Consider the following 12,237-nt stretch of genomic DNA (forward strand, 5'->3'; position numbering starts at 1 on the left):
AGCACTGCTGCTTCACAGCACCAGGGATCCGGGCTCGATTCCCGGTTTGGGTCACTGTCTATGGTGTTTGCACGTTCTCCCCGTGTCTATGTGGGTTATCTCCAGATACTCTGGTTTCCTCCCACAGTCCGAAAGACGTGCTGGTTAGGTGCATTGGCCATGCTAAATTCTCCCTCAGTGTACCCGAACAGGTGCCAGAGTGTGGGGCGACTCGTGGATTTTCCTAGTAACTTCATTGCAGTGTTAGTGTGAACCTACTTGTGACACTAACAAGAAAAGGAATCCTTTTTTCATTCGTGGAAACTAAATGAACTGAGCACAGCTGGTTCCTAAATGCCAAAGAAGAAAGTTCATTAGGAAATAAAGTTGAGCACTGACAAACGATATGAGTAAAAGAACTGAAAGAAACACAAACCGTGTTAACAATCGAGGCTGCATGGAATCCTTTTTGAGCTCTAAACAAATTATAGAACATTTTACTGAGCAATGAAGCTCCACAGGGCTCATGAATGAAATACAATGTTAATTAATGGCTGTGTAAAATAGAATGAGAGGAGGTGATTGAAAATAGAATATAAAGAGAGCAAAATCCTGTCACCAATCTTTCAAAATCAAATTTCTGAGCCCAATTGCAATTAAGTATCTGGGTCAAATTCAATGGAAGGTAAGGATCTGTTATCCATGTACATTGTAACGAAAATAAGGAAATTTTAGTTAGGGATTGTAAATTGCTGTTTTCTGTTGGAGATATTTGTATCCTTTCCTATGAACCTTTAAATAAAAATGTGATGATTATCGCCTCACTACCCAAAACATCGGGTTGATGACAGGGCCACAAACAATGGTCTTCAGGTACACTTTAATAACATCACGCGAAAGTTCAAGAAATACTTCAGATGGCACGTGTGACGTGATATTGGGATTTGTGCCTGTGTGTGTGTTTGCGTGTGTTCAAGTGTGATTTGTTATGGTGATGCAGTTAACATGCAGGAATGCATGATGCATTTTCACTGAAGAACATGCCTCAGGTAAGCTCAGCTATCTGACAACAGCACAACATTAAATGGTTAACGTGGTTCAAGAGAGAGAGGGAACAATTTAAATCACCAAGGCATTGATACATATTTTCTTGTGAAAATGACTTTGAAATGATCGGAGCAGAGTTAAGCGTATGTTAACTGTCAAGGGAACATGGGATTTAGGTTGGGAAATTGGGGGCTAAAGAGCAAGGGTATTTCATAAGAACTATCCACAAAATGGAAATGGATAAAGCAGGATAATATTTTAAAGCCATGGTTGATCTGTTGTTTGACTACATGACCTAAGTCAATATTCTAATATTTTGGAATTAATAACCACCCTGATAAGAATGATAAGAAATAAAATTGAGTGACAATTTAGGATGCATTCCTCTTCCTCAAGTTGCGGATGACAAGATAATCATGCAGTGATTTACTTCCTGCAATATCTTTACTGATTAACTGTTATTTGTCTTATTGCCTGTCTGACAACCAGTATAATTTTAGATACGCACTTGCATGAGTGATCTAGATTTTTGAGCTGCATAAGCAGCTATCATTGTTTGTGACAAACTGCAAGCAATGTTGTTAAACTCGACAACCGTAAGTTTGAAAAAATATAGAAAATATAACAGCACAACTTTCTCGAGCTGTGTCATAGAGATAAGCAAAGTGCAAAATGGGGCACAACAGATAAAGTAACTTTTTGTATAAAGGAACAATTATATTCAACGGATGCTGTGGCAAAGGCTTGTAAGTGAGGGGGAAATTTCAAATCAAAGCTGAGAATAATAGAACGAATACATTCGCCTGAGTTAACAAAGAGCCGAGAGCTTATCATGCTGCATGAGAAACTATATAGGGTCAGTTACGAGGAGACATAGGTTCAATGTGAGGGGCAGGAGGTTTAGAGGGGATGTAAGGTAAAACCTTTTTACCCAGAGTGTCTGGAATGCACTTACTGGGAGGATGGTAGAGGCGGATTGTCTCACATCCTTTAAAAAAGTACCCAGATGAGCACTTGGCACACCATAACATTCAGGGCTATGGGCTAAATGCTGGCAGATGGAATTACGTGGGAGTTCAGGTGTTTCTAATGTGTCCGTGTGGACTTGATGGGCCGTATGATTTTATGACTCTGTATGAGAAATGAAGAAGAAAGGACAACACATGTTATTCAGCCCATTATCCTTAAAAGTAATCAAATATTCTGAACAGGAAAAAAAACTCGCTAAACATTGTAATGCATTGATCTATGTTACATGAGAATCAAATAAATCTGTCACAACAAATTGGTGTTAGGTCAGAGTCCTTTGCAGAAAAAACCTTACATAGGCATTGTACAAGTGCAAATCTTTCTTAAAGGAAGGGGCTCAAAAATGAACTGAAAAGACTTTATAGACCTTATAGAAACTATCAATCTCCCTGAGACATTCCCGAGCACTTGAATGTTATTGGACAGTCGATGTGGCCATGTGGACCAATCCAAATTGAATCTTTCGTGCACGAAGATTCTAACTGTCGCAAAGTGATCAATTCCCGATTAATCAGTTTCTTAGGGGATTTCATTTATGTAATTTGCAGATGTGTGCATTGTGTGCTGGCTATTTAAGAGATTATTTTAGGCATCAAAGTATCATCTAATGAATATTCGTTATTCAGAAAACATGGACTTGAAAATAAATTGATTAGTATAAAATGATATGTACACAAGGCAAAACAATGTTTGACTGCAGCATGCTAATAAACCTTTATTGCCAAGTTAGCAAACAACCTGTTCAATAATACAATAGAGATAATGGTTCGATTTGTGACTTGGGTGACTGAGTAGAGTTTGCACGTTCTCCCAGTGTCTGCGTGGGTTTCCTCCGGGTTCCCCAGTTTCCTCCCACAGCCCGAAAGATGTGCCACTTAGGTGCATTTGCCATGCTAAATTCTCCCTCAGTGTACCCGAATAGGCGCCAGAGTGTGGCGACTAGGGATTTTCACAGTAACTTCATTGCAGGGTTAATGTAAGTCTACTCGTGACTAATAAATAATCTTTAAACAAATACTTTGGGATATCTATGTCCACATATTTCCCAGTTGAAATGCACAAAAACACAATTGGATGAAAGCATTAATTAAGAAGGAGGATAACATTTCACCACTTAAATAATCTCGCAAGATACCTGAATAATCCCTAAATCGTCTTGGAGCCCTTATTGCCCATAATGTGCTTCTTCGTGTTTTCGGCTCGCTTAAACAGGATGATGTAACATTTTGGGGCAAAAATGCAGAGAAGCAGCCCAAAACTAGAGGCCAAAATAGCAAACACCTCCACGGCGACAGCATATTTCCCAGGAGAACTTATATACGCGGGAATGAAAGTAACCCACACTGCACAAAATATAAGCATGCTAAAAGTGATATGTTTCGCTTCATTGAAATTATTGGGAAGTCGCCGAGCGAGAAAAGCGGCCAGAAAACACACACAGGACAAAAATCCAATATAACCCAGTGCACAGTAAAAGTTTATTACAGATCCTACGTTGCATTCGAAGATGATTTTATCTTTTGCATAATCGCTGTTTTTGCGAGGAAAGGGAGGTAATGTGCTCAGCCAAACTGTGCATATTAAGCATTGCACCATTGTAAGAAAGACAACGGTTAGCCGCTGTTGCGTCGGGCCAAACCACTTCATCATATTATGGTTGGGAAACTTTGCATTAAATGCCATCACCACGACCACCGTTTTGCTCAGAACACATGAGATGCAAAGAACAAATACGATGGCAAAAGCAGTATGACGTAAAATGCAAGACCACGTCGAGGGTTCTCCGATGAATGCGATTGAACAGAGAAAGCATAATGTTAACGCCACAAGGAGGAGGAAACTTAATTCGGAATTATTAGCTTTAACAACAGGAGTGTCTTTGTAAAAATAGAATGTGGAAAAGACTCCCATCGAGATACAGGCTCCAAACAATGCCACCAGCAGCAGAGCAATCCCAATAGTCTCGCCAAACGAAAGGAATTCAACTTCTTTTAGCACGCACCGATCTCGTTCCCGATTGGACCCGTATTCCAAAGGACATTTGATACAATCTGTCGCGTCTAAAGAAAAAGACACGGGTTTTAAAAGAACATTCACTCCAAGTAACATGGAAAATTCTTTCACACGTATGAGAGTTACATTATACGGGACTAACGCTCATGTAGCCTCCGAATTTTCTCTATTTCACCAGGAAAACAAAGAGTTTGAATTTCTATAAACTCAGTTCATAAACTCAGAACACCCAATGACTATTGCAACAGGTGAAATATCACACAGAATCTCTGGTGTTGTGGAGCAGGAGGAGACCGTTCGGCCCATCGTGTCTGCACCTGCTGTCCGGGTGAACAGTTCACTTGGTGCCATTCCCCGCCTTCTCCCCGTAACCCTGAACGTTTGCCCCCGGCAGATAACAATCTAATTCCTCTTTGAATGATTCAATTAATCCCACCACCACCACACCCTTAGCCGGTGGATTATGGACCTTAAATACTCGCTGCGTGAAAATATTTCCTCGTGGAATTTTTGCTTCCTTTTGCCAATTATCTTAAATCTGTGCTTTCTCATTCTTGACCCTTTCACAAGTGAGATGGGATGCTCTGTCGAAGAGTCGGTGCAGACACAATGGGCCAACTGGCTTCTTCTGCACTGTAGGGATTCTATGATATGATCTATGCCTGATGTAGTGCAGTGGCCCACCCCCAGCCCCCCGCCCCCAAGCTACAGAAGCAACACAATGCACAGTTGAGGTGCGGAAAGTTAGAGAGATTTATACAGAGTATCTCCCGGAATAAGGTGAGCAGCTTTGTTTTTCTTATTACCGGTGATGTTACTAATTTCGCCATCAGGGCAGGGTAAACAATCGAAACAACAAATAGGCTGTCCTTTCCTTGTTGCCTTCCTTTTTCCAGGGTTACAGCTCTCTGAACAAACTGCCCTTGGAACCTACAGAAAAGACAACACGGTGGAATCAGGAATTCAAACTCTCCATCCGTCACAGGATGTACGCACTATTTTATGTATATTTATCTGGTTTCGAAACAGAAACGTCGCAATAATCTCCGAACATTAAATTTTCTCCTCTATTACAGCTGACTCAGTCGCATTTCTTTTATTGATTTTGTTTATTACGTTATCGATTATTGGAACAATTGCTGCCTCTTTTTTCTACGTTAAAGTTTACTTCTCAGTCACAAGCTGGCTTGCAGTCGCCGCACTCCGATGCCCGTTCGGGTACACTAAGGGAGAATTTAGCATGGCCAATGCACCTAACCAGCACCTATTTTGGACTGTGGGAGGAGACCGGAGCACCCGGAGGAAACCCATGCAGACATGGGGAGAACGTGCAAACTCCACACAGATAGTGACCCAAGCCGGGAATGGAACCCGCGCCTCTGGCGCTGTGAGGCAGCACTGCTGACCGGTATGCCACGGTGTCACCCCTAAGAACGTCACTATTCCTAACTTGGGCTTTGTTTTCACCATCTTTGACGTGAAATCTCACTCACGTTTCAGATAAAGAACATCTTTTATCACCTGGGTGTTGTAATCTAGTCAGTCTGATTTTCCTTCGATATTTCGACTTTACACTTCTCTAATTGTCTATCCGGATCATTGATGTTATATGTAACACATTAATATACCAACACAAAAGTAACCTGATTAATGTCTGCTTTCTGAATCTTTGTGTGGATTTCTTTCCCTCATCTTTATTCTCCCCACCAACAAATCTGTAATCCATGATGTTATCACCTTGACTTTCCCAAAGTTCTCTTGGGTTGCTCCCTCCGTCCTGCTCATAAACAACAAGCAATCCAGGATCATAGAATTATAATGGCGCAGATGGGGGCCATTGGGTCTATCTGCTCTCGGAATAAGCAATTCAGAGGATGTTGCTGCTATTGTGGGTGTAATAGGTCATGCCAAAGAAAGATGAATTGTCATTTCCAATACAGGGCGGGCAACTCAAAATAATGCAATGCTCGGTTATGTCTAGTGCTGTACACTTGTAACCTTCCTGAGAGCAAGGGGCACAAAATACGTTCTATGACTCCTTACTAGGCTTCCACTGGGCGTCCGTTATCTCAGCGCGGGTTCAATCCCCGTACCAGCCGAAGATGTCCATGATGCCCCTGCCTTCTCGACCTTGCGATGTGGTGACTCTCAGCTTAAATCGCCACCAGTCAGCAATCCTTCTCAAGGGGGAGAGCAGCCTATGGTCATCTTTTTTATTTGATTTTTGACTTGATTTATTATTGTCACATGTATTAATATACAGTGAAAATTATTGCTTCTTACTCTACACATGCAAAGCACACCGTTCATATGAGAAGGAAAGGAGAGAGTGGAGAATGTAGTGTTACAGTCATAGCCAGGGTGTAGGGGAAGAACAACTTAATATAATAGCTGGGACTATGACTTTATCCAGGCTTCCACTGCATTCATTTTCATAATGTGGACCTTACCGCAATTTGACCCCCACTCCAGACCATTGCCCCTTCACTTATCAGAAATTCTTGACCCGCAGGAGCGGATCCATCGTAACTTCCAACATCTACAATTGCAACATCACCCACGTCATTTGTCTGCCAGTTTATGATGTCATACGTCGGGACTGGGTCTCCATTTTCATCAAAATTCACTCTTTCTCCCGTCTTGCTGATGAAATTTAATGTTTTCATGTGATGCAGAAGCTAGAACGGCAAAAGAAAAGATTAGAGAACAAACGTTGCAATTATATAGCGCCTTGCACATCCCCCAAGAGCTCCCAAAATGCTTCACAGAAAAATGGAAATTCGTCACTGTTGTAATGCAGAAAATGCTGTATGCAATTTGTGCACAGCAAGATGCCACAAGCAGCAATGTGATATTGGTTCTTTATTTTACTGATTCTGGTTGAAGAGTAAACATTCAAGGCCGCACGCAAAATTCCCCTGTCAATCTTCAAAAGAATAAAATGGGATATTTCCCTTGAAATGGCAGAAAGGGCTCGGTCTTTTCATCTGAAAGGACCACGGAATCGCACTGAACTATCGGGGTAAGTTTTACATTGAATGTTAAAGTGGAGTGCACAACCTCCTAACTCACAGGACAGAGTGTTACTCCCGAGCCACGACTGACACAATTTTGCCGGTACTCTACCGCCTCGCAGAACGGAATTCTACGTTGGCCTCGGGCGGGATTTTACGAGCCTCGCCCGAGCGGGGTCGTAAAATAACGCGCAAAGACTCCGATATAAATCTACAACAAACATTCAGTATAGACAGATAATAAGCTAAAATCCTATTGCACCTATTGACTCCATATATAAATTCAGCTGATGTTAACGATGCTATACATTTCGTACCTGTGATGGTTCAAAGTTCAGATCATTTGGGCAACTTTTCTTGGAATTTTTTCCCGTGCTATTTTTACATGACAGCATATTGTGTAGCGCATGAGCGATGGCATAAGTTGCTTTGTACACGTTGTATTCAACTCTGTAGTGTGATACATCTGTAAATGAATTCTGCACTGTCCGCAAATCCTCTGCTCCTGTGCATTCATTAACCCACGGCTCACTTTTAGTGACACCTGTTTCGTTCCCTCTTTTTTTAAAGATGCAGCCGAATGTCGTTTCCCAAAATTCCTTCACTAGCAGGTTCCCGGGATACAGGGAAGGGTGGACTTGCATTAAGAATTCTTTCAATCCTCGTATATCTACTTTACGGATTGCAATTCCAACTGTGCCAGAAAGGAACCGTTTACTTTTTTCCGCTGGTACCACTAAGGTGGCAGCCCAGGCTTCACTTCCTATCCACTGTATGCCCGTCATATTTTGCCGTATTATTTCTTTGATAAAAACCTCCATGTCAGATTGTGCGAGGAAGGCCAGCACAACTTTTGTGGATGATTTCTTTATAGTTGCAATAGTTTTTAGTACTTTTTCCCTTGGGTATATTGCATGGAACGTCACCGAAAAGGCAACACAAACGCCCAATTGTTGCACGGCCTCTGTGAAAGCCTGCATTCCGAAGTTACCATAGTCATCATCACTTCGAACCGTCCCGATCCACGTCCATCCGAAATGTTTGACTAGCTGGGCTAAGACCCTGGCCTGGAAGTAATCACTCGGGATTGTTCTGAAAAAGGACGGGTATAGTTTTCTGTTGCTCAGGCACTCACAGGTCGAAAGGTAACTGACCTGTAAGTAGATAAAGGTAAAGACATATGAATATATATTGATCCATTTGATATCTTGGCTCTATAATATCCGATCTGCCTTTATCACAGAACTACCGGCCACATTCCAGCCAAGCAGCATGTAACTGTTGCGTCGCTTACCCACAGCCTCACCATATACACCCCACAGATAAATCTAGTCACATAATGTATATCTACAGAAAACAAAATCAGCTCAAACGCTAAAGTTTTATTTGTTTCCCCAAAACACATGGGACATCGGGTGTCCGAATCCAAGTGGTTCCCAGCTTGGGTGATTGTGCAGAGTCTACATGTTCCCCCAGTGTCTGCGCTGGTTTCCACCCACAGCCCGAAAGACGTGCTATTTAGGTGCATTGGCGAGGCTTAATTTTCCATCAGTGTACCTGAACAGGCGCCAGAGTGTGACGACTAGGGGATTTTCACAGTAACCTCGTTGCAGTGTCAATGTAAGCCTACTTGTGACATTAATAAACACATTTTAAAAATCTTTCCCTCCAGTCCATACATATTGGCTGGCAACAGTATCCTCTATACCATTTACCAGATTGACTCCAGAATGCTGAAAAGCAATGACCTGAATTTTACCGCCCCGTCCGCCACAGGAATCAGGGCGGGCGAGGGGCGGACCATGGAAAGGTCCGTTGGCCTTGGGTGGGATGTTACGGTTTCAGAACAAATGAGGCCATAAAACTCCACGCTTTAAACTGCGCCATCAAATTTACTTTACGGTTCTAAAATGCCCTGACAAAGAGTAAGAAGTTTAACAACACCAGGTTAAAGTCCAACAGGTTTATTTGGTAGCAAAAGCCACACAAGCTTTCGGAGCTCTAAGCCCCTTCTTCAGGTGAGTGGGAATTCTGTTCACAAACAGAGCGTATAAAGACACAAACTCAATTTGCATGAATAATGGTTGGAATGCGAATACTTACAACTAATCAAGTCTTTAAGAAACAAAACAACGTGAGTGGAGAGAGCATCAAGACAGGCTAAAAAGATGTGTATTGTCTCCAGGCAAGACAGCCAGTGAAACTCTGTGGGGGTTACAAATAGTGTGACATGAACCCAATATCCCGGTTGAGGCCGTCATCCTGACAAAGAGTGACATTGGGCACCAAAAGTAGCTTGGAGACATCCAAGAGGCAACCAGAGGCACAGCTCAATTGATAGGTTTCGAATTTTGAGAAGCCACAATTGAGTCATAATGGCTGATTATTTGCAGGATATCTACTCTTTCCATCGATTTTGTTGTTGTATTCGAAAGAGAAATACAGAAAGTTTGTTCTATAAACATTTTAATGGAATGAATTAAATCATTATTGTGTTGCACAAATAATAAAGATTGAAATTGAATTCAATACTGCTGTGAGCCCAATGTTTAAATATACCAGTTCCACTTAATGGACTGACTACTATAGTAAACAGAGATTATATGTGGAAATGGAGATGGACATTTTCTTGGTGCTGGTACTGTATACAAACTAGGATAACTGTATAACTAGTGGCTTACCATGGGAATCCTGAAAATGCCAATTAAGCTCGCTATTGCTAAGGACTGGGATGACCCCGAATCACCAACAACTGCAGATATCATGGGTGTTCTTTTACAGGGATTGTTCTGTGATATATCTTGGCGTCCATTCAAAAACTCAAATGCTGCTTTCAGTGATAAACTCGGCATGGTGCATGCATCATAAATCCGATACCCCAGCGTTACATCGGGAAGCAGAGCTGAATCCTGGTTTATTTCCTCAATGGCAAATATCATAGTGAGAGCGAAGCGAAAAAATCTGAACCAGAATCTGTGGGAATACATTTTGGAAAATTTACAAAATAAATAAAGATCTGCAGGAATATATTGGAAACAAAGTACTGCAGATGCTGGAATCTGAAACCAAAAGTGAAAATGCTGGAATATCTCAGCAGGTCTGGCAGCATCTGGAAGGTGCGAAAAGAGCTGATGTTTCGAGTCCAGATGACCTTTTCTCAAAGCTGACTTTTGCAGGAATCTATTTCTTGTTTCACAGTTCTTGGTATGGGCGTGTAAGTTTGAGCAACTAGCATTTCCAATTCAGAGGTTCCCAACTCAAGAGCACCAACTGAAGCATGGCACAGTGGTTAGCACGGCTGCCTCGCAGCATCAGAAACCCGGGACCGGGTTCGATTCCCGCCTTGGGTGACTGTGTGGAGTTTGCTCCGGGTGCTCCGGTTTCCTCCCACAGCCCAAAGATGTACAGGTTAGGTGGACTGGTAATTCTAAATTGCCCCTTAGTGTCCAAAGGTGTGTAGTTATTTGAGTTGCAGGAAAGGGCAGCGGGGTGGGCCTAGGTAAGATGCTCTTTCGGAAAGTCGATGTACATTCGATGGGCTAAGATGATGGGTTAAGTGGTCTGTATGGATTCTATGGTTCTAAGTTCGACTGAAAACTTAAATCATCAATCGGGAATTTCCTCCTCCAACATTGCATTCAATAAAAATTCAATAGATTCAGATGAATCATGTCCTGGCGAGCCCAGAAGCGCGAAATCCCGACCTCCGTCGGGAATTCTGTCCACTGGATCAGGCCTAAGCAAACATGTTGAAGCTGTTGGCACATCACAGCAAATAGTCCACACAGTTTCTACAAATTGATAACCATGAAAGAGCAATTGGTAACCAACCATGAAACGAGAGAAGAACAAAATCCAGTTAATTACATCTCCCCAGCATTCTAATATTGTAAGAATAGTGGAAAATATCAAATATGTATTAAAATATATTAGACCATAAGACATAGGAGCAGAATTTAGGCCACTTGGCCCATCGAGTCTGCTCCGCCATTCAATGATGGCTGATATTTTTCTCATCCCTATTGTCCTGCCTTTTCCCCATAACCCCTGATCTCCTTATTAATCAACAACCAATTTATCTGTCTTAAAGACACCCAATGACCTGGTCTCCACAGCCTTCAGCGGCAAAGAGTTCCACAGATTCACCACTCCTTTGCTGAAGAAATTCCTCCTCATCTCCGTTTTACAAGTTCGTCCCTTTAGCCTGAGGTTGTGGCCTCTGGTTCTAGTTTTTCCTACTAGTGGAAACATCCTGTCCACGTCCACTCTATCTAGGCCTCGCAGTATCCTGTTTCAATAAGATGCCCCCCCCCCCCCCCCGCCCACCCCCATCCTTCTAAATTCCAACGAGTCCAGACCCAGAGTCCTCAACCGTTATTAAAACCGATTGCTACATACCGATTCCATGGAATGGAAACCTGACAAATAAGAGCTTTGTATCTTTGACCGAAAGTGGTGATATCTTTGTCCTTGCTTCACAAATTAACATTACAGAAAGTTCAAACAAACAAGAAAAGTTAAACCGTCGCCAGGAGTTAGACAGAGCTCTGCAGGGATTTCGGAAGGGAAAAGTATTTAGGGATGAACCAATAGCAAATTAATCCATTTTCACAGATCCAAAGAACTAGGTTAATAAAGTGGATCATTTCTTTAACAATCGGTTATTTCTAGTTAATACTTGAGGAAATTTAAAATCTTAAATTACTTCCACTTGGAAATCTGCTGCAAACTCTTTGTGACCCGAAAATCCCATCGTAACAATGCAATTGAAATCAAACATTTTGAAATTAATCGGAGGTGTCGACAAACTTTGTGCATGTCAAAGGTTGCGGTTGCATTTTGAAGGTGAGGTCCCGATGATTCACTTTGGCATGCACACGGAAAATCCCGCCGAGGGTGATATCTCCGGGTTTAAACAGATTCATCAAATCATCGGACCCCCAGCGTTCGCAGGTCGTTTCGTTCGTGGCGCGGGCTGGAAAATAATCAAATAACAACAGCATCAAAAGCAACTGGTGATACATCAATAACATCTTCCGTGACACTAACTGCAGTTAGACCAAGAGTTGCCATTTAGTTCATTTTATACTAAATTGCACTCCAGCCTTTAGCTAAAATCAATCTGATTTTCCACTGACATTACACAAGTTACCAT

At 42.0% G+C, this 12,237-nt stretch overlaps 1 protein-coding gene across 1 annotated transcript; it reads right to left on the reverse strand.

The window, feature by feature from the left end:
• Positions 1–3,201: 3,201 nt before the first annotated feature.
• LOC144486667 (extracellular calcium-sensing receptor-like) lies at positions 3,202–10,021 on the reverse strand. Its single transcript, XM_078204682.1, has 5 exons — positions 9,764–10,021; positions 7,400–8,236; positions 6,519–6,746; positions 4,875–4,998; positions 3,202–4,115 (listed from the first exon to the last, which is right to left on the reverse strand). Exons 1-5 carry the CDS (start codon positions 10,019–10,021, stop codon positions 3,202–3,204), a joined length of 2,361 nt encoding a protein of 786 aa, XP_078060808.1.
• Between the last annotated feature and the right edge of the window lie 2,216 nt (positions 10,022–12,237).

This window comes from Mustelus asterias, chromosome 3 (assembly GCF_964213995.1).
Source record: "Mustelus asterias chromosome 3, sMusAst1.hap1.1, whole genome shotgun sequence".
NCBI classification, from domain to species: Eukaryota; Metazoa; Chordata; class Chondrichthyes; order Carcharhiniformes; family Triakidae; genus Mustelus; species Mustelus asterias.